General features: G+C 40.0%; 1 protein-coding gene across 6 annotated transcripts in view; it reads right to left on the bottom strand.

Moving 5' to 3' along the window:
- IFT43 (intraflagellar transport 43) overlaps positions 1-22,773 on the bottom strand; it is a 123,577-nt gene extending 100,804 nt beyond the window's left edge. For all 6 annotated transcript variants that reach the window (XM_077123129.1, XM_077123130.1, XM_077123131.1 and 3 more), the window contains exons 1-2: positions 22,654-22,773; positions 19,973-20,065 (exon numbers count right to left, since the gene is read on the bottom strand). In XM_077123129.1, coding sequence (XP_076979244.1) covers positions 19,973-20,065; positions 22,654-22,707 — 147 coding nt within the window. In that variant the 5' untranslated portion in view covers positions 22,708-22,773. The remainder of the gene's footprint in view (positions 1-19,972; positions 20,066-22,653) is intronic.
- Between the last annotated feature and the right edge of the window lie 724 nt (positions 22,774-23,497).

The following is a 23,497-nucleotide window of genomic DNA, read 5'->3' as shown; positions in this document are numbered from 1 at the left end:
GCAGGGTGTGTTGATAGTACATAGTTACCAACTTTTAACTTTGTTAAGAACCATTTTTTAAAATCAACCATTTCCTCTCACCATCATTTCATTAAATAGGGAGGACCTTTAAAATCTTCCCAAATTAGGAAGGACACAAGGTAGAATAAAGGGTTTCGTTTAAATAGAATAAATTTAGTTTATGAAATACTTGCTACAATGTTTCTGCTTTTCTCATTTTGGTAAAAACTTCCTCATAGACCTGTGTTAAAACCTGCTACAGTCTATCTCTTTTTAAGATTATCCTTCCAAGCCCAAAGTTAATTTCACAGGTTCTCTTCCCATCATTTCTCAAACAAGGAAAACTGAAGGCCAGTTACTATACTACTCCTGGGTGACAATGGTCTCACATGAAAGGCATGACTGGATACAGTCACTTAGTCCATAAGTTTTGCTACCCAACTTGAGGCTGTACAGGAAAAACCCTAGCCTTTGAAATGGCACATCACCAACCTCTTGAACCCTAGAGGCCTTTTCAGATTAACCTTCAGAGAGCTCAGCACAACTCTGCATGAATGGGCAGTTACATCCTGGCTAACTGTATTCCAGGTCGCTAGACCTCATTTGTTCTCATGTTTCTGATCATTACTCCCAAGCACACCTCTGATGCCAGAACACTCAACAGCTGAGGTACCTGAATGTCCCTATCATCCAAAGAGAAAAACGACACAATCTTTCTCCACAACCACCATCTCATTCTTTTCTTGCCAATAGTACTACTTGAAAAAGCCTAATTTGTATTTTTAAAAAATTCAAAAGGAACTGGCAGGTTCTGGATCCAATAATGGAAGAAAAACTTGCATTAGACTAACTTTCACTCTGATAACAATTATAAGCTTTGGATGAAATAAAACAACTATTTGAAGGCAATGGAGAGTAAACAAAATCGGGCAGACCACAGAATTACATACTTGAAAGTGACTAAAATGGGAAATTTTACATTGTATACATATGTTACCATAATATGTATAAATTTTGCTTTTAAAAAAGCAAAGATAGAGGAGATCTGACACTTGAAAGAAAGAACTGCTCTAGGTACAAATCCTTGTTTAAATGGACTTTCCCCTAAGCACATTCCCCAGTCTGGGAAGCAACTGGGCAGCTAGAACTCAAACAGAAAGCTGAAGCTTTATTAATTTGAGGCCAATGTTCTACCCACTGTCAAAGCAGATAGAAATGGAAGGGGAGAAATCATGGGAATGAAGGAGCCCCTATCCTGAACTGACCATGCATGTAGGAGATGCCAAGAAGCCTGGTAAAAAACAACAGCTGAAAGACTAAAACAGCTGAGTGGGGAGGAAAAAAAAAAAAAAGGTGAGTGAAGGTTTCAGCTGCAGCCTACTTCAAAGAAGACAGAACATAGAGTTTGAGTCTCAATAAGTTAGAGGTGCTTATTACATACCTTGGGGTTTTCCACTGAAACCCCAGAGGGTCACCTCAGGAATGAGGAACAGGACTATGGGATTTTCACTAGGAGTAAAAGGCAAAACTAAAATATACCTAACAAAGCCTAAGACCAAGTCTCCATAAGTTCAATGTGATCCACAATTTAACTGCCTCCTGAAACAAAAATCAACACTTTTCAGAAGAAAGTAACATAATCTAGAGTTTCTACAGCATATCATCTACAATGCTCTGGGTACAACAAAAAATTACCAGATATGCAAAGAAACATGAAAATGTAACCCATAATCAAAAGAAAAAGCAGACAATAAAAACAGACCCCAACATGACCCATACGCTGGAATAACAGACAATGGCTTTAAAGCAGCTATTATCAATATGTCCAAGGACTTAAAGGAACAGATGGTCATAAATGAATGAACATGGGGAATCTAGCAGGTAAATAGGAACTATAAAAATAAATAGAAACTCAGAACTGAAAAGTACAATATCTGAAATGAAAAATTCACTGGATGGGCTTAACAACAATTTAGAGACAGCAGAAAAAATAATAAGTGAACTTAAGGAGCACCAACAGAAAATAGCCAATCTAAAGAACAAAAAGATAAAAGATGGGGGGGAAACGAGCAATGCCTCAGGAACAAAAACATAGGACAAATCTATGGGACACTATCAAGCAGTGTAATATACATGATATTAGAATCCCAGAAATAGAAGACAGAAAAAAGGGCAGAAAAAATATTTGAGGAAATAATGGCCTAGCATTCCTGAAATCTGATGAAAAAGTATCAATTTACAGATTCAAGAACCTCAGCAAAACCCAGGCAGAATATATACAAAGAAAATCACACCTAAGCACATCATCACCAAACAGCTGAAATCCAAAGATGATGTTCTTCAGGCTACAGAGAAATGACCAGATGGAAACTCAGATTACAAGAAGAAATGAAAGCAATGGGAATGGTAAGCATGTGGGTGAATATAAGACTATTTTTTCCTCTTAATTTATCTTGAAGATAGCTGTTTAAAGTGAAAATGGAAAATTGTACCATGGAGTTATAATATGCGCAGATTTAAAATATATGGCATCAATAGCAAAAAGGATGAGAGGAAAAATGAATTTATACTGTTGCAAGGTTCTCACATTTTAGGTGAAGTACACTAACTCTATTCAGACAGTGGTAAATTAAGGATGCAAATTTGAATACCTAAAGCAACCACTTAAAAAAAAACTATAGATAAAAGTGAATAGACATGACAGGTCCTGGTATCTGTCCTGTAGCTATGTATTGAAGAGTGCTTTGAAAACTACTGCTTTTTCCTTCCTTTGCTTTGTATATGTCATATTATACAATAAAAATTAAAAAAAAAAAAGAACACAGAGAAAAAAGAGAATAGAGAAGTTAAAATGAAATATAAAAGCAAATGACTTAAAATCGGGAGCACTGAAAACAAAGCATCTGACTGAACATAGTAACATAATTCTCTATTATACTGGGAGAAGGCATGTGACCAAAAATGTTCCAGATGTCAGTACTCTTTATCTGTAAAGTGTCATTACTAAAAGAATATTTTATTACCATTCTGCTTCTTCTCAGTAATTACTGACACCACATAATGACAAGAAATCTAGCCTGGCTAATGATTTCACTGTGACTTTCTGACCAAAGTCTTATGGTTCCTAAGCAGATTGGATATTATCTATTCATAGCACATTTCCCTCCATTTACTTACCTCTCCTAAATTCTGGCTTTCCCCACAGACTTCAATTCCTTTGCAGCTCATTAAAGTACAGCCTGTTCATTCTTTATATCCACAAATAAAGGTTCCTGCCTCACTCCTAAAAGTTTGTCAATACTGTTATTCTTCCAAATTATTAAGGAACACTTCTTTTGAAACTCATACTGTTAATCTATACCACATTTCTTTCCTGCTTCATTCTCAACACCAATACACATTCATCACAGACTTGGGCACTTGGCTTCCTCTCCACAATGAACCCATCATTCTAAGCAAAGTCAATGTTTACATGAACAACTAATTTAATGCTCATCTCTGTTCCCTTAAACAACAATGGCCTTGCTACTTTTTCAAATTTCAGTTATAATCTGCAATTGCTCCATTTCTGAAATATCTAGCCCCCCCACCCCTTCCCTCCTTTTCTAACAATTTACTTCTGGTTTCACTTCCCTTCCCACCAACCTAGCTATTCCATCTCGTTAGATACTCAACTGCTTCACCCCCTTGCCTTTTTACCACATTTGTTATTGAATCCCCTAAGCCTGGATCAAACCATATGCCTTCACTGCATCAATACACAGCCTAAGGAAGCATGCTGCACATGCTTAGAAAAAACTGCACAACCAGAAAATTAAGGCTTAACAAACTCAGAGTCTGCCTTTCCTCAGTTGGGTCCTGTCTGGTCTCTGTGCCTCTCTCACCCTCCTCCAGTCCATACCTGCATAAGCCCCTGGAAGTTATAAAGTATTCTAGATGGGGAGGGAAAGCTAGTTTTCAATCAAGAGGCATTTTTATGTAAGCATTCCTGGTAAATTGCCCAACAAGATTTCCAAAGAAAGGCATCTAAATATCAAAGCCTCTGGTAATTTAGCAAAGATTTCTTCTCTCATTATAAATAAGTATTCACTTGCATATCTGCTATGGATTTAATTGGGCCCCCAAGAAATATATATTCAAGTCCTAACCCCCACTCCTGTGAATGTGAATCCATTTGGAAATAGGCTCTTTGAAGATGTTATCAGTTGAGATGAGGCCAAAGTAGATTAGGGTGGGTCCTTAATTCAATATGACTGGTATCCTTATAAGCACATGAGATTTGGACACAGTTCATAAGAGAGAGACAAAGAGAGATGACCATGTGATGGAGGCAGAATTTGAGTTAGGCTGCCACAAGCCAAGGACCATCATGGACTGCCACCAGAAACCAGGAGAGAGGCGTGGAATGGATTCTCCCCTTTAAAAGGAAGTATGGCCCTGCTGACACCTTGATTTCAGACTTTTAGCTTTCAGAACCGTGAGACAATAAGTTTCTGTTGTTTAAGCCAACAAGTACTTTGTTATAACAGCTCTGGGAAAAAGGCAATATCTGATTTTGAATTCAAATTTTTGAATTATTTTTCTTAAAGAAGGCTTCCAAACTGTGAAAACTTTAGGACCCCAAAAACCTTGATCCATTCCTGTATGAGTTAACAAACCCAAAGTGCTCTTTCTAAAATGCAAATCTGATCGTCTCTCTTCTCTGTCTAAAACCCTAACACATGTTTACATCTGGAGATCATGAAGGGCCTGTGTGCCAAAGGAAGGAGTCAGAAGATTACCCTGTATGTTCTCCTTAAAGACTCCAGAATGCTAATTCCCACATCTGTTATCACTAATTTTCAAATTTCTCTCTTAAGCTACAAACCAAATTTTCAACTGTTTACTTGCCAGACCTCTGAAAATCCTGAAGGCAACTCATATTCAACATGCCCCAAATTGAAATAATTATTTGTTCTTGCTCCCTTTCCCACCACTGCCTAGACTCTTAAATTCTCAGTTTCAAAAGCATCATCATCTACTCAGTCTTTTTAGCTACACATGTGGTCAAGTTCAGACTCTCCTCTCTGACCTCCAAAAGCCAAACTGTTACCACATCCTATCTATTTTCCCTCAAAAATATTTTTGGGGATTGCCCTCTCCTCGTCAACCCCTCTGCCAGGCCTTAGTTTATTGTTTCCCAAAGTAAGTTCCATGTACCACTGATGTAAGCAAGATAAGTGGAATGGTACATGAATGCACTTCTTAAAAAATAGCCATGGGAGTATTTTAATTTGTATTAGGAAAAATACAAGTATTGATAACAAATTTCATTTCATTTGAATGATAAAATTCATGTAAAAATGATACAATTTCATTAAAAAATAAATGTGATCTAAGTAGAAATGGCGAGTTGGTTTAAAAAAATTGTAAGTTAATAATAATGTAAGTGGTATGTGGATACCAGAAACTGTAAAAACGGTCTGTGAATGCCTGAAGTGTGGGAACTCTGCCCTGGTTCCTGCTTCGTCATTCTCAGGACTCCTCCAACCACCTCCTACTGGTCTTCCTGCCAACAATCTCTCCTCACTCTAATCTGTCCTCCACTTAGCTGCCAGACTTATCTTTCTAGAAAACAGGTCAATAATGTTATTCCCTGTTCTAAAATCTTTGTGCATTCCCGACTGCATACAAAGTAAACCCAAATTCCTCCATGTGGAATGTAAGGCCTATATTTCCAATGTCAAACAGGACATCATGTCCTGAAAACGCCAGGCCCCTGTGCAATGCCATGCTGGAGGAAAGACATTTCCCACTACCAGAAATGTTCTTTTGCCCTACCCTCTCATTAACAGGTTCCTACTCAGTCATTCCAACCCACCTCAAGACCCACCCCCTTTAGGAAGCCCTTTCTAATGCCCAGGCAGTGTCAGTAGCTCCCTCTGTGTTCCCATTTTCTGATACTAAGTAGCCATTATTATTAACTCATTAATTTTTTGAACAAGCGTATGGCTTCCCAACTAGATATGAAGTTATATTATCCAATTTTGTTTTGGAAAGTGTATACTAAATGTGGGAATATGTAAATGAATGGAAAAAATTCTACTCATAAATATGTCAGTAAAAACATACATGAATGGATGGGCAAAGAAAAGTACAGAAGGTCAAGTTCTCTGTTATCACCAGATAAAAGGGAAAACAGGAAGAGATGTTAAAAAAAGAGAGAGAGAAATAAGAAAGGAAAACAGAGAAAGGCTCAACAACAGAGGTAAAGACAAAGGGAAAGAGATATTGAGAGGGAGTTAGGGTGGCAAACATGTCACAACCTATTCACTGAATTCTTTCGGCAAATATTTACTGAGAAACTACACAGTGTGTACAACTGTGCTAGATATATATGGGTCCCTCTCTGAATGCTCAACTAAAACTGCAGAGACCCCCTTATTGCAAAATTACCCTTTTGGGGGTGTCAAATCCTGTTGGCCACTTCCTCCTTCTGACACTCTCTTATCTTAGCTTCTGGAGACCACAGATGCCTGGTTTGCCTCTCACCTCTCTGGCGATTCTTCCTCAATTGCCTCTTAAGAGCTATTCTTTGGCTGTCTGTTCCTTAAACATGGGTGGCTCCTCAGGTTCTGTCCTAGGTCCTCTTTTGTTCTTGCTCTATAAACTCTCCCTTAGAGAGTTTGACTTCCATTTACCACCTCCATGCTAATGACAAATCCCCATCTCTAGCCCAGAGCCCAGTCTAGGTACTAGTCCCAAACATCAAAGCCTCCTGGATATCTCCTGCTGGTGGTTTCCTGGGCTCCTCAAACTAACATACACCCCGCAATGAACGAATCCCTTATTCCCCCCTCCCCCCACAGGTTCCTCATTCGTTTAACAAGTACTGGCTGAGGCCCTATGATGCACCAGGCTCTGGCGCAGCAAAACAGGTACTTCTGGAACCTGCAATTAGTAGGAGAGAGGGGACAGAATAATTACACATACAGTTAAAATCTGTGACTGGGGAGAATGAGAAAAAGAAAAAGAAAAAGATGCTACAAGACCTGCAATAAGGAGATCTAATTTAGATTAGATTAGAGGATTTTTTTTTTTGAAAAAGTGATATTTGAGCTGAACTGAATGATTAGTAGGAGTGAGCTCATCAAAGAGAAGGGGTGAGTGTTCAAAGCCAGGGAAACTGCACGAGAAAGGAAAGAGCTCAGTGTGATGGCAACAAGGTGACAGGTGTGAGATGAGGCTGAAGATGTAGGCAAGCCTAAATCACACAAGGTCAAATTAAGGATTTAGGATTTTTTATCCTCAGTGCAATGGGTATACATTAAAAGGTTTTGGCACAAGTGTGAAATGACTGATGCTTATTTTCACAAGACTACCCTAGTCGAGCCACAGGAGGGCAGGAATGTGAGAGAAGAGAATAATTAGAGGTGAATGCAGCAGTCAAGGTGAGATGGTGGCTTAAACCATTACTCTAATTCCCTACTTAATTTTCTTTCTAACAATGCTATTTACAGCCCTAGATTCTGAGACATCTCTCTGCTCTGGGAACCTTGTTGGAATAGAAGTTAATTCTCATTACAATAAAAATATCATTACTAAAAAAACAAACAAACAAAAAATATATTATTACTACAAAAGTTTTCATATACCAAAAAAGAATTCTGGATACAAGCGAGTAGTCTATTTACTCCAAACAAGAGTCAAACCAATTCCAATATTGCAACAGAATCTGAAAAGACCTCTGAAATGGGCTATAAGCAGCTACAACCTGTGGCTGTTAAGTTATATGCGTGTTCTTTTAATACATTCCAGAGATGCTGAGAAACCTAACCTGGGGGCTCTCCTCTTTCTTGAGGCAATGCAATAGTAATAGGTCATAAGCACAAAAAAGGCTTGTATTACTGATTCATTTACACATTTTTATTAAGCCTGTAAGATATTCTTGTAACTAGTAGAATGTGGGAAACTTAGTCTCTTATTTTGTTAAATTGAAAGATATTTTCTAAATACTGTAAGAGCATGACTAATTCAGTGTTACTTCCATAATGGAAAGCACTTGAAAAGGGTAGATTTCTCTCCTAGGGTTACTGCAGAAATCTGTCCTTAGAGGAAGCGAAGAATTTATAGGGCATAAATGTAGTATGGACAGAGCAAATCAGTGATCTACTCAGTACTTCCTTAAAAGGGATGAGCCAGAAGAGTTCCAAGTTATGAATGCTGCATTTGGGCATACCTCAGAGGTTTTCTTGACCTGCAAACACCTGCACATAAAGAGAAGTTCAGTGGCTGGACTGAAGATGCAGTGACGAAAGACAAGTCTAGAAAACATCAAAAAGTCACTATCCATTATGGTGTATTAGAGTGGCTAGAGGGAAGTGCCTGAAACAGTAGAGCTGTGTTCCAGTAGCCATGTTTTTTGAAGATGATTGTATAATGATATAGCTTTTGCAATGTGACTGTGTAATTGTGAAAACCTTGTGTTTGTTGCTCCTTTTACTACGGTATGAACAGATGAGTAAAAAATACGGATAAAAAAATTAATCCATATTTATCCCTATATTTAATAGGGCAAGCAAAGGCTAAGATAAATTGAGTGGACTGAAATACTAGTGGTCAATGAAAGGGAATGGTAAGGGATATGGCATGTATGAATTTTTTCCTTTTTCTTTCTTTTGCCAGAGAGATGCAAATGTTCTACATGGTGATGAATACAAAACTATGTGATGATGCTGTGAGCAACTGATTGTGGCCATGTTGGGAATATTTGTATGCCAAGAATGTGTGCATGAAAAGTATTTACAAAGTCCCCTTGGGGGAATGGAGAGAAAGGGGGAAAATTCAACTTCCCCATGTGGAGAATTCCTGGTATTCTCACAGGCAGTGGGGACAACCAAAGCAATAGTCCGAGCCCTCAATCTTGGAGTTTGTTCATATGAAACTCATCTCCGTAAAGGATAGGCTAAGCCTATTTAAAATTAGGCCCAATAGTCACCCCAAGAGAACCTCTTTTGTTGTTCAGATGTGGACTCTCTCAGCCAACACAACAAGCAAACTCACTGCTCTCCCTCTCTCTATGTGGGACATGACTCCCAGGGGTATGGACATTCCTGGTAACATGGGACAGAAATCCTAAAATGAGCTAGGACTCAGCATCAGGAGACTGAGAAAACCTTCTTGACCAAAAGGGGGAAAAGGGAAATGAGACAAAATAAAGTGTCAGTGGCTGAGAGATTCCAAACAGAGTTGAGAGGTTATCCTGGAGGTTATTCTTACGCATTATATAGATACCACCTTTTTAGTTAAGGTGTATTGGAGAGCTGGAGGGAAGTGACTGAAAATGTAGAGCTGTGTTCCAGTGGCCACGTTTCTTGAAGATGATTATATAATGATACAGCTTTTGCAGTGCGACTGCATGATTGTGAAAACCTTGTGTCTGATGCTCCTTTTATCTATGGTATGAACAGATGAGTAAAACATGGATTAAACATAAATAAATAATAGGGGAAACAAATGTTAAAATAAATTTAGTAGCTTGAAATGCTAGTGATCAATGAAAGGGAGGGGTAAGGGGTATGGTATGTATGAATTTTTTCTTTTTTCTTTTTATTTCTCTTTCTGAATTGATGCTAATGTTTTAAGAAATGATCATGATGATGAATATACAACTGTGCGATGATATTGTGAGCTATTGATTATATACCAAGAACGGAATGACCATATGGTAAGAATGTTCGTGTTTGTATGTTATGTTTTAAAAAAATAAATTAATTAAAAAAATAATAATGTGTGCATGTCAAGAATGTTTGTATGTCTGCTCATTGCTTATAATAAAAATATTTTAAAAAATAATGGGATGGATAAGGGGTATGAGATGTTTTGGTTTTTTGTTTTTGTTGAGTAATGAAAATGTTCTGAAATTGTCTGTGGTGATGAATGCACAACTATGGGATGATACTTTGCATGGATTGCACGGTTTGTGAATATAGCTCAATAAAACCACACTTTTTAAAAAAAGCCACTATTCAGCTCTCATAATAACACTATTTCAGTGTTATATAACAAATGTTGGCCACATATGGTTCACTTGTCAAAAAAAAGGCAAGGGGATTTTCTCATTACTTGCAAAAGACACTGATGGCCACCACTCCATCACGTGTATGCCCAGCATGTCCTGCTCTCTTCCTCGCCTCCACAATTCAGCACATGTTCACCTTTTGACTTGGAATGTTCTCCTTCTCTTACCTTATATAATTTCTATTCATCCTTCAAATTACTGCTCAAACGTTTTTTTTTTTTTCCTGGACAATGTTTTTGCATGCCCCTGAGAGTAAAAGGGGCTCAACATGGGTACTTTCATATCTCTCTGTTCACTCACCCATCTGGCACTTGCGTCTCTGCATGTCCCTGGATCAAAGCTCTAGAGCACAGGGAGCACGTCTGGTCCATCACTGTATTTCCAACTCCAAGTGCAGTGTATGGCCCAAGGAAAGCTCTCAATTAAGTTTCATAAGTAAGTGAACAAATGGATGGGTAGATCCTCTACTCAAAGGTCACTAAGGTTGCCAAGATCATACCTTCCTCATTGTCTACCCATATCTGCCCATAACAACAAAATGAAAGTCAGCTACTTAGGATTACTCTTTGGAAAAAGAAGATGGAAACAGTACGGGGGAAATAATGATCAAAAGAAGGCAAATAAATGGGTCTCAAGTGGCAGAAAGAATTTCCACCAAGATAAAATGGTAAATCATTTCTACTTCTCAAGTTGTGTAGATAATGACAATAGCTAACTTACTAGGACTGGGTTAAATGCTTTACATGCATCTTTCATTAACCCATCCCATAGGTGAAGGAGAGAATCTAAAGTGTTCTTTAAGAACCAACTTTCACCCCGAGACTTATAGGAAACCAGCAAGTGATTCTATGCTTTACCAAGAGTAAAATGAGGCACGGGCTCTCAAAGGACACTGTACTGGGACACTGAAAGAGCCAGAGCCAACTCGGGGAGAAGCTCTGGAGGCCAATTTCCAATCGCAGGCTCTTCCCTGAGACAACATTCCCTCCTACACAGCAGCCAGTCCCTGGGATGGGTCAGTGCTGCACATCTGCCCACCCGAGGGAGAGTTCAAAACTGAAGTATGCAAAGCATGACATAAATATGAAGTGTGGAAAACACATTCCTTATGAACAGTTCCACATCAAATTCTCCACATCGCTCTTTGAAAACGTTATCAGACGCATCATTCAATCCAGCAACTGGAGTGGGACTACGAAAAAGGCTGAAAAATGTGACCAATCAGGGAAGTTATTTTTGTGAGAAAGAAGAAAAATGTCACCAAAAAGGGTCAGCAGATAACCCTACTGGGCTGAAAATAACTGCCTGGCTGGCAGACCAGTCAGGGAACAGCCAGAGGGTGAGAGACGTAATACAAAGTACCAAGAGAGCTCCAGCTGAGGGAAGCTGCTGGGGGATGAGGAAATTGGCCTAATTTGGGAACATGAGCCCAGCAGCATTTCTCAGATTCCTGCAAGAGAATCTGGCTAATTTTCAGTTCTGCGTCCATCCAAGAAGGAACACTAAGGGGATAGGAGGAAGAGAAAGGGAACAGCTGTGACTCAAACATTTCTCCAGATAACTGGATGGATAAGGGTGATCAAGTGAGAACATACTCTCACTCTAAAAGGATTCCAAGAAAAGAACTCAAAAGTCCCTCCACTCTCTCCAAAAACCTTTTCTCTACTGGAAGGTCTGTGCATCTACTGTCTAGCAGGTAGGAAAGGTTAAGTACTGTTTAAGCACCTGGTGTGAGTCAGGGAAACTTGGCTAGAGTCAGAGGATTGCTGAATGACTCTGGATAAGTTACTCAACCTCTCAAAAGCTCAGTGTCTTCATGGCTAAAATGAGATGCAAAGGGTACTTACTTCAGGGCTACTCCAAGGCTTAAATAAGATATTGCATGTAAAGTAATTAACATATAGGTAGCAATTATTATAATGTAAACTATAATTTTTTTTTTTATATTTGCAAAATAAAAGCTAAGACCAAAACAGGTCTAGACCTAAATGAGAAACACTCATCCAAAAGACAGGCCAGTCCTGAAGAAGTTTCACCAAAGATTATTTTTTTTCCCCACACTCAATGTACTGTAACTAAAGAAGAAAGTATCCATGTATTTTCTTGAAGGTTTTGAGTAAGAACAGAATCATTTGAATCAACAGAAGTTGACAGCTCAGGCAGAGAGATCCAGTTGAACTCTAGGAGCGGCTCTCCCTTTAGAAAAGTACACATTCCAGATATGGAGATACTCATTAAGGAACTATATTTCAGTAAAATCTTCAAAAATTAAAATGTCAACCTTAATTGCTAATTAAACTATGCACCTAGTGATCCAAGCCTGATTCATGACAGTTTGCCAAAAGAAGAAAATGAAGACGAGGATGAAGAAAAAGGAGGAATCATAAACTTTTTTTCACTATTTAGCATTTCTTCAGGGATAACTGTGTGCTGGGAATGGGATTACCTAATTTGATCTCCATGTCAAAGAATCTCCTAAAGAAGTAGGCACAACTCTGATCAACTCTGCGTTGGTAAACCACCTGAAAAAAACTCGTCTTTCTGGTTAATCAGTAAAATAAGACAGAGAAATTATTTGAAATTTATAATAGGATGACCAAGCAATAAAAGACATTTCCTCTTCTCTCAAAAAGGGCAGAATAATTTCCTTGGCTGGATGAGCCACAGGTACTTTACAGGCAGAAAGCCCTAAGTGGTTATCAAACTGGGTGAGGGAAAACGCACAGAAGAGAGTTCACACAGGCAACTTCATCAAGTGTCTACAGTTTTCAGCCATAAAAGTTTTCACTGAACTCTATAGAAAACTGGAGAGGAATGTGTACTTTTTTTTCTTTTTAGTTACTAAAAATAAGTCTTTCCTTTCATATCCCAAGCCTAAGAAAAAAAAAATACGTGCATAAATCTGAGCTATTTTTAAAAAGTTGACACATCAGTTGCAAATTTTACCTACTCAATAGCATTCTTTTCTCCCTTAGCAAGGAACCCCAATTCTATGGGTGCAGTAATGTGCCTAATGAAAAACTCCCCTGAAGCTTAGGGTGGTTGTAAGGCCCATTTATGTACAATGAGATATAAGTCTGCCTGGTGAGATCTCTAGCAATGGTTTTCCTGATCAAAAGGGGCACACTTAATTGACATGCACTTTGAGCTCTTCAAATATCCACCCTCTTACTGCCTTGAGTGCCAATCTGATCCCTGAAGGATGATCAGCTATCCTAGGACCTTGAGAATAAAAGTTCTAAGCTCCAGATGGCAGAGCAGGAAGCTAGAAGGTACAAGGGTGATGCTGGACATCCTCCAGCAACTGCGCCTACCCTGCTCTGACTACCACTGGATTTCTTGTTAAGTGAGAAAAGTCACTCGTGTTTGATTAAAGTACTGGACTCGAGTTGCTATGTTGCAAGTAGCCAAATTCAATCCTAATGAATACAGAAGAATATTTGAAAATCAATTTATTCTAAAAGAGTGGGAGTTTTAAATTCAAATAGAAAAAGGAGCCAGGCAGAGCACTTACAAGCAAATCTGACCAAGCGTATTAAAGCACTAAGCAGTAAACTGGTCATGTGGAAGCAAGCACCATTATTGTTCCAGCAAATTGCTGCCATGTGGGGATGCTGGACCAGCATACCCACTGCACCAGAATGTCCAATTCTAAAGAGAAGCCCCAAATCTGAACTTTCAAGGGACATTTCCCAATATACAGATGCTAAACACTTAAAATTCTATACAGATCAAACAAAAAACAGATCAAACAAAAAACATAAGCCAGCTAAATTCATCCTGGGGACCACCAGTTTTCAACCTAAGTGTAAAGGATTAAGGGAGAATAAAAAGAATGTCCAATTTCTACAGTAATAGTAATGGTTAGCAACATATTGGATCTTTATGTGTCAGGCAATGTGTTAAGGGCTTTACATATACCACCAAATTTTCTCTTTCTAGCAACCTTCTAAGTAGGTAATTTTATCGTCTCTGTTTTACCAAGGAGGAAACTGAGGTTTAGAGAAGTTAAATAACTTGCTCAGAGCAATAAACCCAATATGTGACAAAGCCAGGATTTCAACCCAGCCTTCTAACTCCAAGGCCTTGCTCTTGTGCTCTTCATAAAGAATATCCACTGAAACTAGAGTTACAAAAACCCTTCTCCAGACGACTACTCATCAACCTAAGGATAAATGAGTAGCAGCCTTTCAAGAGACTTTCCATCAATTATAAAAGAAACCCAGGCTTATGTCCTTTCTTTGCTGCCCTTAAATAAAAACAGTAAAGCACTCTCTAAATACTCATATATTTGCTTCATTCATTCACAGCTTATTAAAGTGCTTTCAAATGCATATCTCATGTAATCCCCACATCCACCTGGTCTTATTATTGTCACCATTTGACAGATGATGAAGTGGAGGATTAGAGAGATTAGTGGATTTATTCAAGATCCAGGCAATCAGCAGAGCCGAGTCTCAAGCCCTGGTCTTCTGAGACCAAGTCTTGTGTTCTCTCTCTTCCAGCAGACTGCTTCTCTGCTTCCTTCTCCCAAGTTCCAAACTCCACCTCGCTTTAGAAGAACTATTTGTTTAAACTAATTCTGATTTAACTTTAAAGCAACTCCAGTATGTTTGACAGCCCCCAGGTACCATATTTACCTATTCAAGGATATCATCATCCCAGAATGCAGTCAGAAAAGGACAAAAATATGTATTTCAAGTGATCGGAATGCAAATGGGCATTCACACAAGTCTTGGGATCTAACTTTAGAAGGGAACAACCAAAAGGTCCGACACAGCACAGTATGCATCTGGTCCCATGGGAGCCTGCCCACACTGCTTTAAACCTCAATTAACCCAGGAAGAGAAGGACTGGAATCTGGACTGGCATTTTGCTTGCAGAGGAACCAGCTGGGTGAAGAACAGAATGACTTTTCATCATGTTCTCCCAGAAAAATGCTAAGGCTCTGAGTAAACAAAGGTAGATGTCTCTGCGGAAATAAGCAGGCTTTCAGTTTTCCTGAAAGCCTGAAACCCTAAAAGATTCAACACACCCTAGGACTATTCATTTACATGCTGATGGTGTGCTGGTTCTCACCTGGGAGCCAAAGCAGCGGGTATAAACAGGTGAACAGTGCCTTCCGACCCCAGAACTAGGAACCGATCTGGCATGGGACTCACACTAGGGCTTTAAGGCCTCCTCAGGTCATTTCAGGATATCCTGGCCCATCAGAGGCCCACTCACCCAACCACTGGCTATAACCCCACTCACAATGAACAGATTTTTTATTAGTCTTCTTGGCTGCCAATGATCACTAGAATGTAAGTTCCATTATGGCAGAGGATGTTGTCTCTTTTGTGCACTGAAATATGCCAATCACCTAAAATGGTGAGCAGCACACGGTAAGCTTCAATAAATATGTGCTGTATAAATGATACAGTGATCTGGTATTGGGATGGATCTTCCTAGACCCACTAGGAATAGTCTAAAGTAGCCAGAGGCCAAGGGTAGGCATCCATTAACCTAGCCATTTAGTTTCCCATTTTCTCTTCAAAGATGTATGGTAATGTTCAAGTTCCTTGAGATCCAGGGTTGGGTCTGGTATGTCTTCCTTCTTCTTCCTACTTTATACTACCACTGCCCATTACTGTGCCACCAATACTTTGCCCATCCCCCACACCACTCTGTAACTCTTACTCAGCTTCTAATGGCCCTTATCACATACTGTGTACCTCATCCACCTCACCCTTTGCAGGTTTCACACCTGTTCTGTGCCAGGCACTATGGCAGACAAGGGGTTACGATAATAAGACACAATCCCTGCCTTCTCACATATAATGAGGGAGCTGGGCAGTACATGTAAATAATTAGAACACAATGTAATAAGTACTATAATGGAGGTACTATGGCTGAAGTAACAAACTGACAACCCTCATGCTAAATCAGACAGATAAAGTGTTTTGATTTTTATAATTAGTTAGTACCCTCTAAAAATGCATTGCTTTAACATAAAATTTTAGACTGCCAGTATATCTTGGAAATTCAGAAGTTCTGTCAGCACTGGGCTGGTAGTACCCACAGCATCAATCTGTTGCAACCAAGCAGAAGCTGCCCCTTTAGAGAAGGCATCCGTCCTCCAGTTCCCAAAATCCCCCTGTCCCACTCTACTGCCTACTGTCTTCCAGGTAATGAGCTGCAGGGCCAGCTGCCAGATTCTCTGTCATAGTACAGTTATTTTAGAGAAATGATTCTCTGTATCCACGTTTCTACAATAAGTGAGACAACGAAAGGTAAACAGAGGTAAACTTTTTTAAAAGTGGTGGAGAACATCAGCAGTACCACAACAACAGCAGGGGTAAATAATGGGGGGAAGGACAAGAGTTAAGGGGAGTGTGCCAGTTTGAAAGGATATATGTACCCTAGAAAAGCCATGGTTTAATCCTAAAACCATTTTGTAAAGGCAGCCATTTCTTCTAATCTCTATTCATTACTGTATGTTTGAAACTGTAATTAGATCATCTCCCTGGAGACACGACTCAGTCAAGAGTGGTTGTTAAATTGGATTAGGTGAAGATGTGTCTCCACCCATTCAGATGGGTCTTGATTAGTTTACTGGAATTCTATAAAAAAGGGGACATTGTGGAGAATGGGAGAGATTCAGAGAGAGCAGAGAAGAACGACATAGCCACAAGAAGCAGAGAGTTCACCAGTCAGCGACCTTTGGAGATGAGGAAGGAAAACACCTCCAGGGAGCTTCATGAAAGAGAAAGCCAGGAGAGAAAGCTAGCAGATGAAGCCTCGCTCGCCATGTGCCCTTCCAGCCAAGAGAGAAACTGTGACTGTGTTTGCCATGTGCCTTCTTGAGAGAGAAACCCTGAACTTCATCGGCCTTCTTGAACCAAGGTATCTTTCCCCGGATGCCTTAGATTGGACATTTCTATAGACTTGTTTTAATTGGGACATTTTCTTGGCCTCAGAACTGTAAACTAGCAAACAGAACAGGGAGGTTTAGATTTCCTTTTTGGTGAGGGTGTTCATTGATTATTTTTCTCTTGGGAACAAGGAAATTATCTAAAATTGAGAGCGTTGATAGATTGTGGACTTTGGGCATTATACATGATGCCTAATGAATGCAGATGGCTGAAAGATGTGCTGACTGAGAACTCCACTGGCAAACAGGTGTATACATATGATCACATATTGTGCTGCTACAAAAAGGAACAAAGTCATGAGGCATGCAACGCTGTGAATGAATCTGTGGGACATTTGGTAAGGCAAAATAAGCCAGAAACAAAAGAGCAAAAAAAACCCATAAAAGTATGGTCTCCTTTAGAAAATGATTACAAGAAAACAAGGGGCCTAGACTGTAAGTTCTTATAGCAGAAACATTTAGTTCTGAGTGGTAGTTAATGTTTCTGGATTTTGAGAGACCGTTTTATAGATCTATAACCTGATATTTGGGGATAAGAATGAAGCCGATCGGGTCAGGATTAACGTAATTCAGAACACAGGGATAAGGAAGACTGTCTATGTTTTAGAACTGCACCCGTTCTTTGAGACTCAAGGAAGAAAGTTTTATTTTGCCCACAACCTAAATTTTGGGTAGCACATAATCTAACTCAACCCGTCTGGATAGCTCATGTGAACAACTGAAACACAGGGAGCCCAGAATCAGAATGAGGGCCTTTAATCCTGTACAGTTTAATGTAATGCCTAGATACACCCTAGAATATATTAAGCAGATAATCAAAAAGTATTGACAAAGTTCCTTGAGGGATGGGAGAAAAAATATGGAACTATTAAACTTTACCAACACAGAATCCCCTGATACTGTGTCAAACATTAGGGACACCCAAACCAAAAGGCTAAGCCCTTGATCTTGAGGCTTACTCTTACGACACTTATGTAGGTAGCAGAGAAGCTTAGCCTACCATAGGTAGGCCTAAGAGTTACTTCTGGAGGACCTCTTCAGTTGGTCAGATGTGGCCTCACTCTCTCTAAGTCCAACTCTGTAAATGAAATCATTGCCCTCCCTCTATGTGGGAGATGACTTCCAGGGATGAGTCTGGCCCTGGCACTGTGGGATCAACAATTCCATCCTGACCAAAAGGAGGAAAAGTAGTGTAACTAATACTTATCAGTGACTGAGAGAGTTCAAATAGAGTTGAGAGGCTACTCTGGATGGAGGTCACTCTTACACAAGCTTCAGTTAGACATTGCTACCTATCATAACTTGCCAAACTCCAACAAAAACCATTCCAGCCAATCCTAAAGAACACCTAGGGCAATATATAAGATTCTACAAAGGTTTCATGCACCTGAAACCTGGAAGGCCCCACGTCTCCAGAACATCAGCTAGTTCCATCTCCCCACCTCATATTATTGACAACCCCTTCCAACAGGAAAAAGTTAGAATGGCCATAGCCTAAATACTCCTAAAGAGTGGGACAGAAAGATCAAAGATGATGGTGGAGTTATACAGAGAACGTAAGGTTTAACGAATATGACTGCTGAAACATTAAATTGATATTTCCTTTAGTCTCTAGTATCTTTGAACAACTAGAAGTAAAAACCTAAAATTGTGGAATTGTAAGCCATACCTGAACTCTGAAATCTGTTCTATAACTAATTATTGTGTTGTGTTTTGAAATTTATTGCTTTTCTGTATATATGTTATTTTTCACAAAAAAAGTCAACTGTGATGATAAAAAATATTTATTCCCTCTAGCCTCCTATATTCTGGAGCAGCTAGAAGAAAAAGTCTGAGATGATGGTATGGTAGCCCTTGACAAACCCTGGGATCTGTCCTGTAACAACTTGTTGAGGAGTGCCTTGAAAACTATTGCTTTTTTCATTCTTTGCTTTGTATACATGTTATATCATACAATAAAAAAAATTTTTTTTTAAAAGTGGTGGAGAAATTATTCCCTACACAAGTGAAGAATATTCTTACCTATTTGATACATAATATGGTGGGTAAGTAAAGTGTGTCTGGGTCTTGTACCTACTACATTTTGCTCATACTTCTTTCACACACTTTTGTCCCCTACCAGGTCCTTTAGGCTTCTCAGTATGGGTCCCCTCATCTTTTGTAAGTCTATCATGGACCTATGAGCAAAACATTTGATAAGCCAGGTTTCCTGCTGTCTGGGAAGTCACTCTTTAGTGGGGCAAACTGACATATAAACATATAATCAGCATACAATGTGATAAGTTCTATAAGAGGCACTACGGGAACTAAGAGGAAGGAGCCCTAAGCCTGCCTGGAAAGTTAGGGAAGAGCTGATGGAGGGCATGACTCTGAGGATGACTCTTGAAAAAGGATGAGTTTTTTGTTTTTGTTTTTTTTTTTCCTTAAATGGACAGAGGAAATGAAAAAGGGACTCTGAGTAAACTGCCAAAACTTTCACTGCCTTCTTACTGGAAGAAACAGCACCCTGGCATTATAAGGATTACCCGCCCTCCACAAAGAAGCTGGGTAAATTCCCATCACTCTAGGCCACTAGGAAAAGCTTCCTGGAAAGGAAGGTCACTTCTGATCCCCTTCTCGTATGAAATTTGTAGAAAGTGCAGGTCGCCACTGTGAGCAAATGTCCAGTTGTGTGATCTAACCTTCATGTCACCAGCACACTGCATGGGCAGCAGATAGTCAACAGAAACAAAGATGCTATTTCTACTGGATTTTGAAATTTCCCAGTCCCTTAATCCAGCTAACATAAAAAAGTTCTACACTGAGAATATAAAGTAATGCAGAAAATTGCGTCCAAGAAAAAAGTTCCTCTTTCATTTCCTGCCAAGAAAGGGAATCCCCAATCAAGACAGAAAAAAGGGCTGGCATTGAAGAGAAGAAATATGGAACAACCAAATTCTTACTCATTAGGCAAGCACCACTTTTAGAGCATATTTCATAAGACATATTTCAGCACCTACCTCTCCAGTCAGAGTCAAAGAGGAATTCTTGCCAATGAGATGATTCTCAACTTGAGTTGATTCCGGTTGAGCTCGGCGACCCATCTTGGCCCCCTGTAAGGATAGATGGGGTCCCCTGTAAGGATAGATGGAGGGCAATGCTGGCCCAAAGCTAGTTGAGCCACTTCAAGGATGGGAATTCTGGGAAGGCAAACAAGGACTGGATTTATAATGACATGAGGAGGTTAGAATTTGAGTAACTTTGATATATTCTTAGAAAATGCTCCACACTTAAAATAAACCACCTGAGGTCAGTTCTATTGGGCAGGACTACATGAAATTCATGAGTTAATGATCACAAGATTTTCCTTTAATTGACATAGGGACTGCAACAGCAAAATTGCTTTCTATCCATGGAAATGTGGCCTCCTGAAGTAACCTTGTGGCAGAGCTCAGAAGAACATAGTAAAGGTACCCATATTCATATGCAGGATTTTAGAAAGGCCTAATTTCAAAGCTGCAGCTTGGCATGAAAATTATCATCAAAAAGTCTTTTGGAAAAGATTCCTCAATTCCATGGCAACTGCCACGAGAGAAACTGAGAGAGCAGTTGCTTTGCCTTGTACACTAATTGGATTTGCATTTATAGACTTAAGGCAGAATCTATTAAAAGAATTTGAGACATCAGCTTTGGAAATCAGAGCACTTCAAATTCTGAGTCATCAAATGAACCATTTGCACGGGTTTCCCAAAGTTCCCTGGAATGGAGGTGTTCTGTCTCAGATGCTTCCCGGTACAGACACAAAACTTTATTTGGGCAGACCAGTGGATGCTGGAATATTTTAAGTTTTCATTTGCTTTTGAAAACCAGCATTACTATGAGCACTTTTAGATATCATTTGGTGTGGCCTTACTTGATCCTCAATGACAAGGACTGGGGACTGACATCACTCTACAAATGAAGAAACTGAGGTCCAGGAAAGCATTAAATAGCAAAAAAGATCAAACAGCAAAATCTTCTGACCTCAAAAAGCAGGGTTGTTTCCACTACACCATAGCGGAATTTCAGTTTTGAAAACAGACTGAGACAAAAATTATAAGAGCTGTTTAAAAACCTTTTTGCAGTATTTATACTTCAAATTCTGGCAATCATTTAGTTTTCAGGGATGATGGAAACAATCTAATCTTCCTGATCTAATCCCTTTCTTTTTAAGGCAGACAATGCCTTCACCCATGGTTGCCCTTTTTCATTGGTCATTAATATCTATTATCTCAACAAGGCATACCACATATAGTGGTCGTGCTAAAACATTTTCAATGGCCTTGCATCTAAACGCTGTTTACAGATGGTGTCTTCAATACCTGTTAAGTATTTTAAGGTCTTTGAACTTTTGAAGACTCTGAACAAACCTACAGGTATGACTGATAGAAAAACTACTACCTAATTTTATGTATTTTAAGTAAGTATTCTGGTTATTGTATATCTTTCACCACTAGAACTAAGCCCCATAAAGGCAGAGACTTTGTTTTATTCACTGCTGTATTTCCAGCACCTAGAATAATGTCTGTTACACAGTAGGGACTCAATATATATTTGTTAAAAGAAAGAGTGAGTAAATAACTACATTCACATTCGCAGGCACTAAAAACGTTCACACATCAAAGAGGTCAGTTAACCTAATATTCTCCTTGGTCAGTCAAGAAACTTTCTTTACCCTACCAATTTGCACCCTTACAGGCTCCCTAAGAGAAGTGCTTCTCTCTGGCACCTTGGAAGACAGCCAATGCTTTGAGAGCACTTCAAATTTTTAAACGATTTCACAGCAGAAACTAAGGGCTTCTTGTGTGGCCCAAACGTCTAGCGATTGAGATTTGCAGAATTTTAAAGGGAAAATGGTCTGTTGGAGCACTGCGACGAAGACGGGAAAACACTGAACTTGGGTCTTGAATCTAGCTCCGCTATTAACTATTACCTTAGGTAAATTCAGCCTCGGAAGCAACAGCAGCTAACCTTTTCTGATCATTTAGTCTATGCTGGGCACTACACTAAATGCTTTCCACGCGTTATCCCATTTCATCTTCACTGCAACTCCTTAAATAGACGTCAGTATCTCTATTCGAAAGCTAAGGGAACTGACGTTCAAAGCGGTTAACTAACTTTTCCACTGTCTGACCTCAGGGCCTGGGCGCCTAACCACGCCCCCCACATTATAAATCCCAGAACTGTATAACGGGAGGTAACGCCCACTTTCCCGTGGGGATTACAGGCAAGAAAGGCCGAGCCTGTCTGCCCGCCTTCCTTAGCTGCATAAAACATGAGATTTTGGACTAAGTCCCAAGGGAAAAGCTCTACAATGGGGGAAAGTGCGACTGTGGCCGGAGCCCCTAAAATCACCCTCAGATCCGCCCACTGTGGTAGAATTCGCACTTGGGGCTCGAAAAAGCGGGAAGAGGTTGGGGACTGCCCCACCGGCCGCAGAGGCCGGCGGGGGTAGGATCTGTTTTTTTACTTAAGATTTTTAAAGAAAGCCAACTCCAGGCCAGCAGCGGACGCGCACTCGGAGGCCCGGGGGCGGAGCGGCTGAGGATGCCTCAGCCCAGGGCCTCACCCCGTCCCCGCGTCTCAGAGAAGTCGAGGCCGGCGGAGTCGCTCCTCTCCACCCACCAAATCCCGCCCCCAAACCCCGCTGGCCGGTCCTCACGGAGGTGGCCGAGCTGCGGCGCCGCTCCTCGCCCAGGTCCAGCACGTCCTCCATCTCGGCAGCCACCTGACGTCACTTCCTGGAAACCAAGCAGTCCAACTGCGTCCCTGACGACGGGTCCATCCTTCCATCCCAGTATTTAAAGGCTCCGCCGCATTTTTCCTGGGTTCTATATGCCCTCCTTCAGCTGAAGCCACATCTGTCCTAAAACTGCCTTACTCGTATTCCGTAAGAAACCTCCAGATATTAAAAGCTCCCTAAGGCTGCTTCTGTGGGTCTGAGAAAAATGTCAATCGTTAGAAAATGTGCCTGTGTTGCTGCTAGCTCAGTTTAAATACATCAGTTCTTAAATGCAAAACAGTACTACTAATAGTAGTAATTATACTAATCCCTTCCACTTGTATAGCTCTTGGCACTGTAGAGAACGCCTTCACAGTTCTTAGCTTATGTGAGGGGTATAAGGACTTTGTGTGGGAAGCAAAACAAGTTGTATTATCTCCATCTGACAGATGAGAAAACAGGTTCACAGAGAGTCAGGGATTTAACAAGATGCCACAGCTAATAAATAGCGTATAATGGTTTTCAGAAAATGCATTATGCACATCCCTGCCTTTAGGAAGTTTACACAGCAGCTGAATCAACACTTCAAAGACCTGACTGGTAATGACTTTGAAAAGTAAAAATATTCTAGATGTCATTTAATCCCTCCAACAATCCCCCAAAGTGACCAATACTAATATCTCTATTCAACAATTGAGGATACTGAGGTACAAAGAGGGTGTGGAGATTGTGGAAAATCATCTGGCTGCTAAGACAAAGAGATGGGTGCCTTTCTGAGGTAAGA

This window comes from Tamandua tetradactyla, chromosome 12, assembly GCF_023851605.1.
Source record: "Tamandua tetradactyla isolate mTamTet1 chromosome 12, mTamTet1.pri, whole genome shotgun sequence".
Classification (NCBI taxonomy): Eukaryota; Metazoa; Chordata; class Mammalia; order Pilosa; family Myrmecophagidae; genus Tamandua; species Tamandua tetradactyla.
This window is presented reverse-complemented; position numbering and strand designations above follow the sequence as displayed.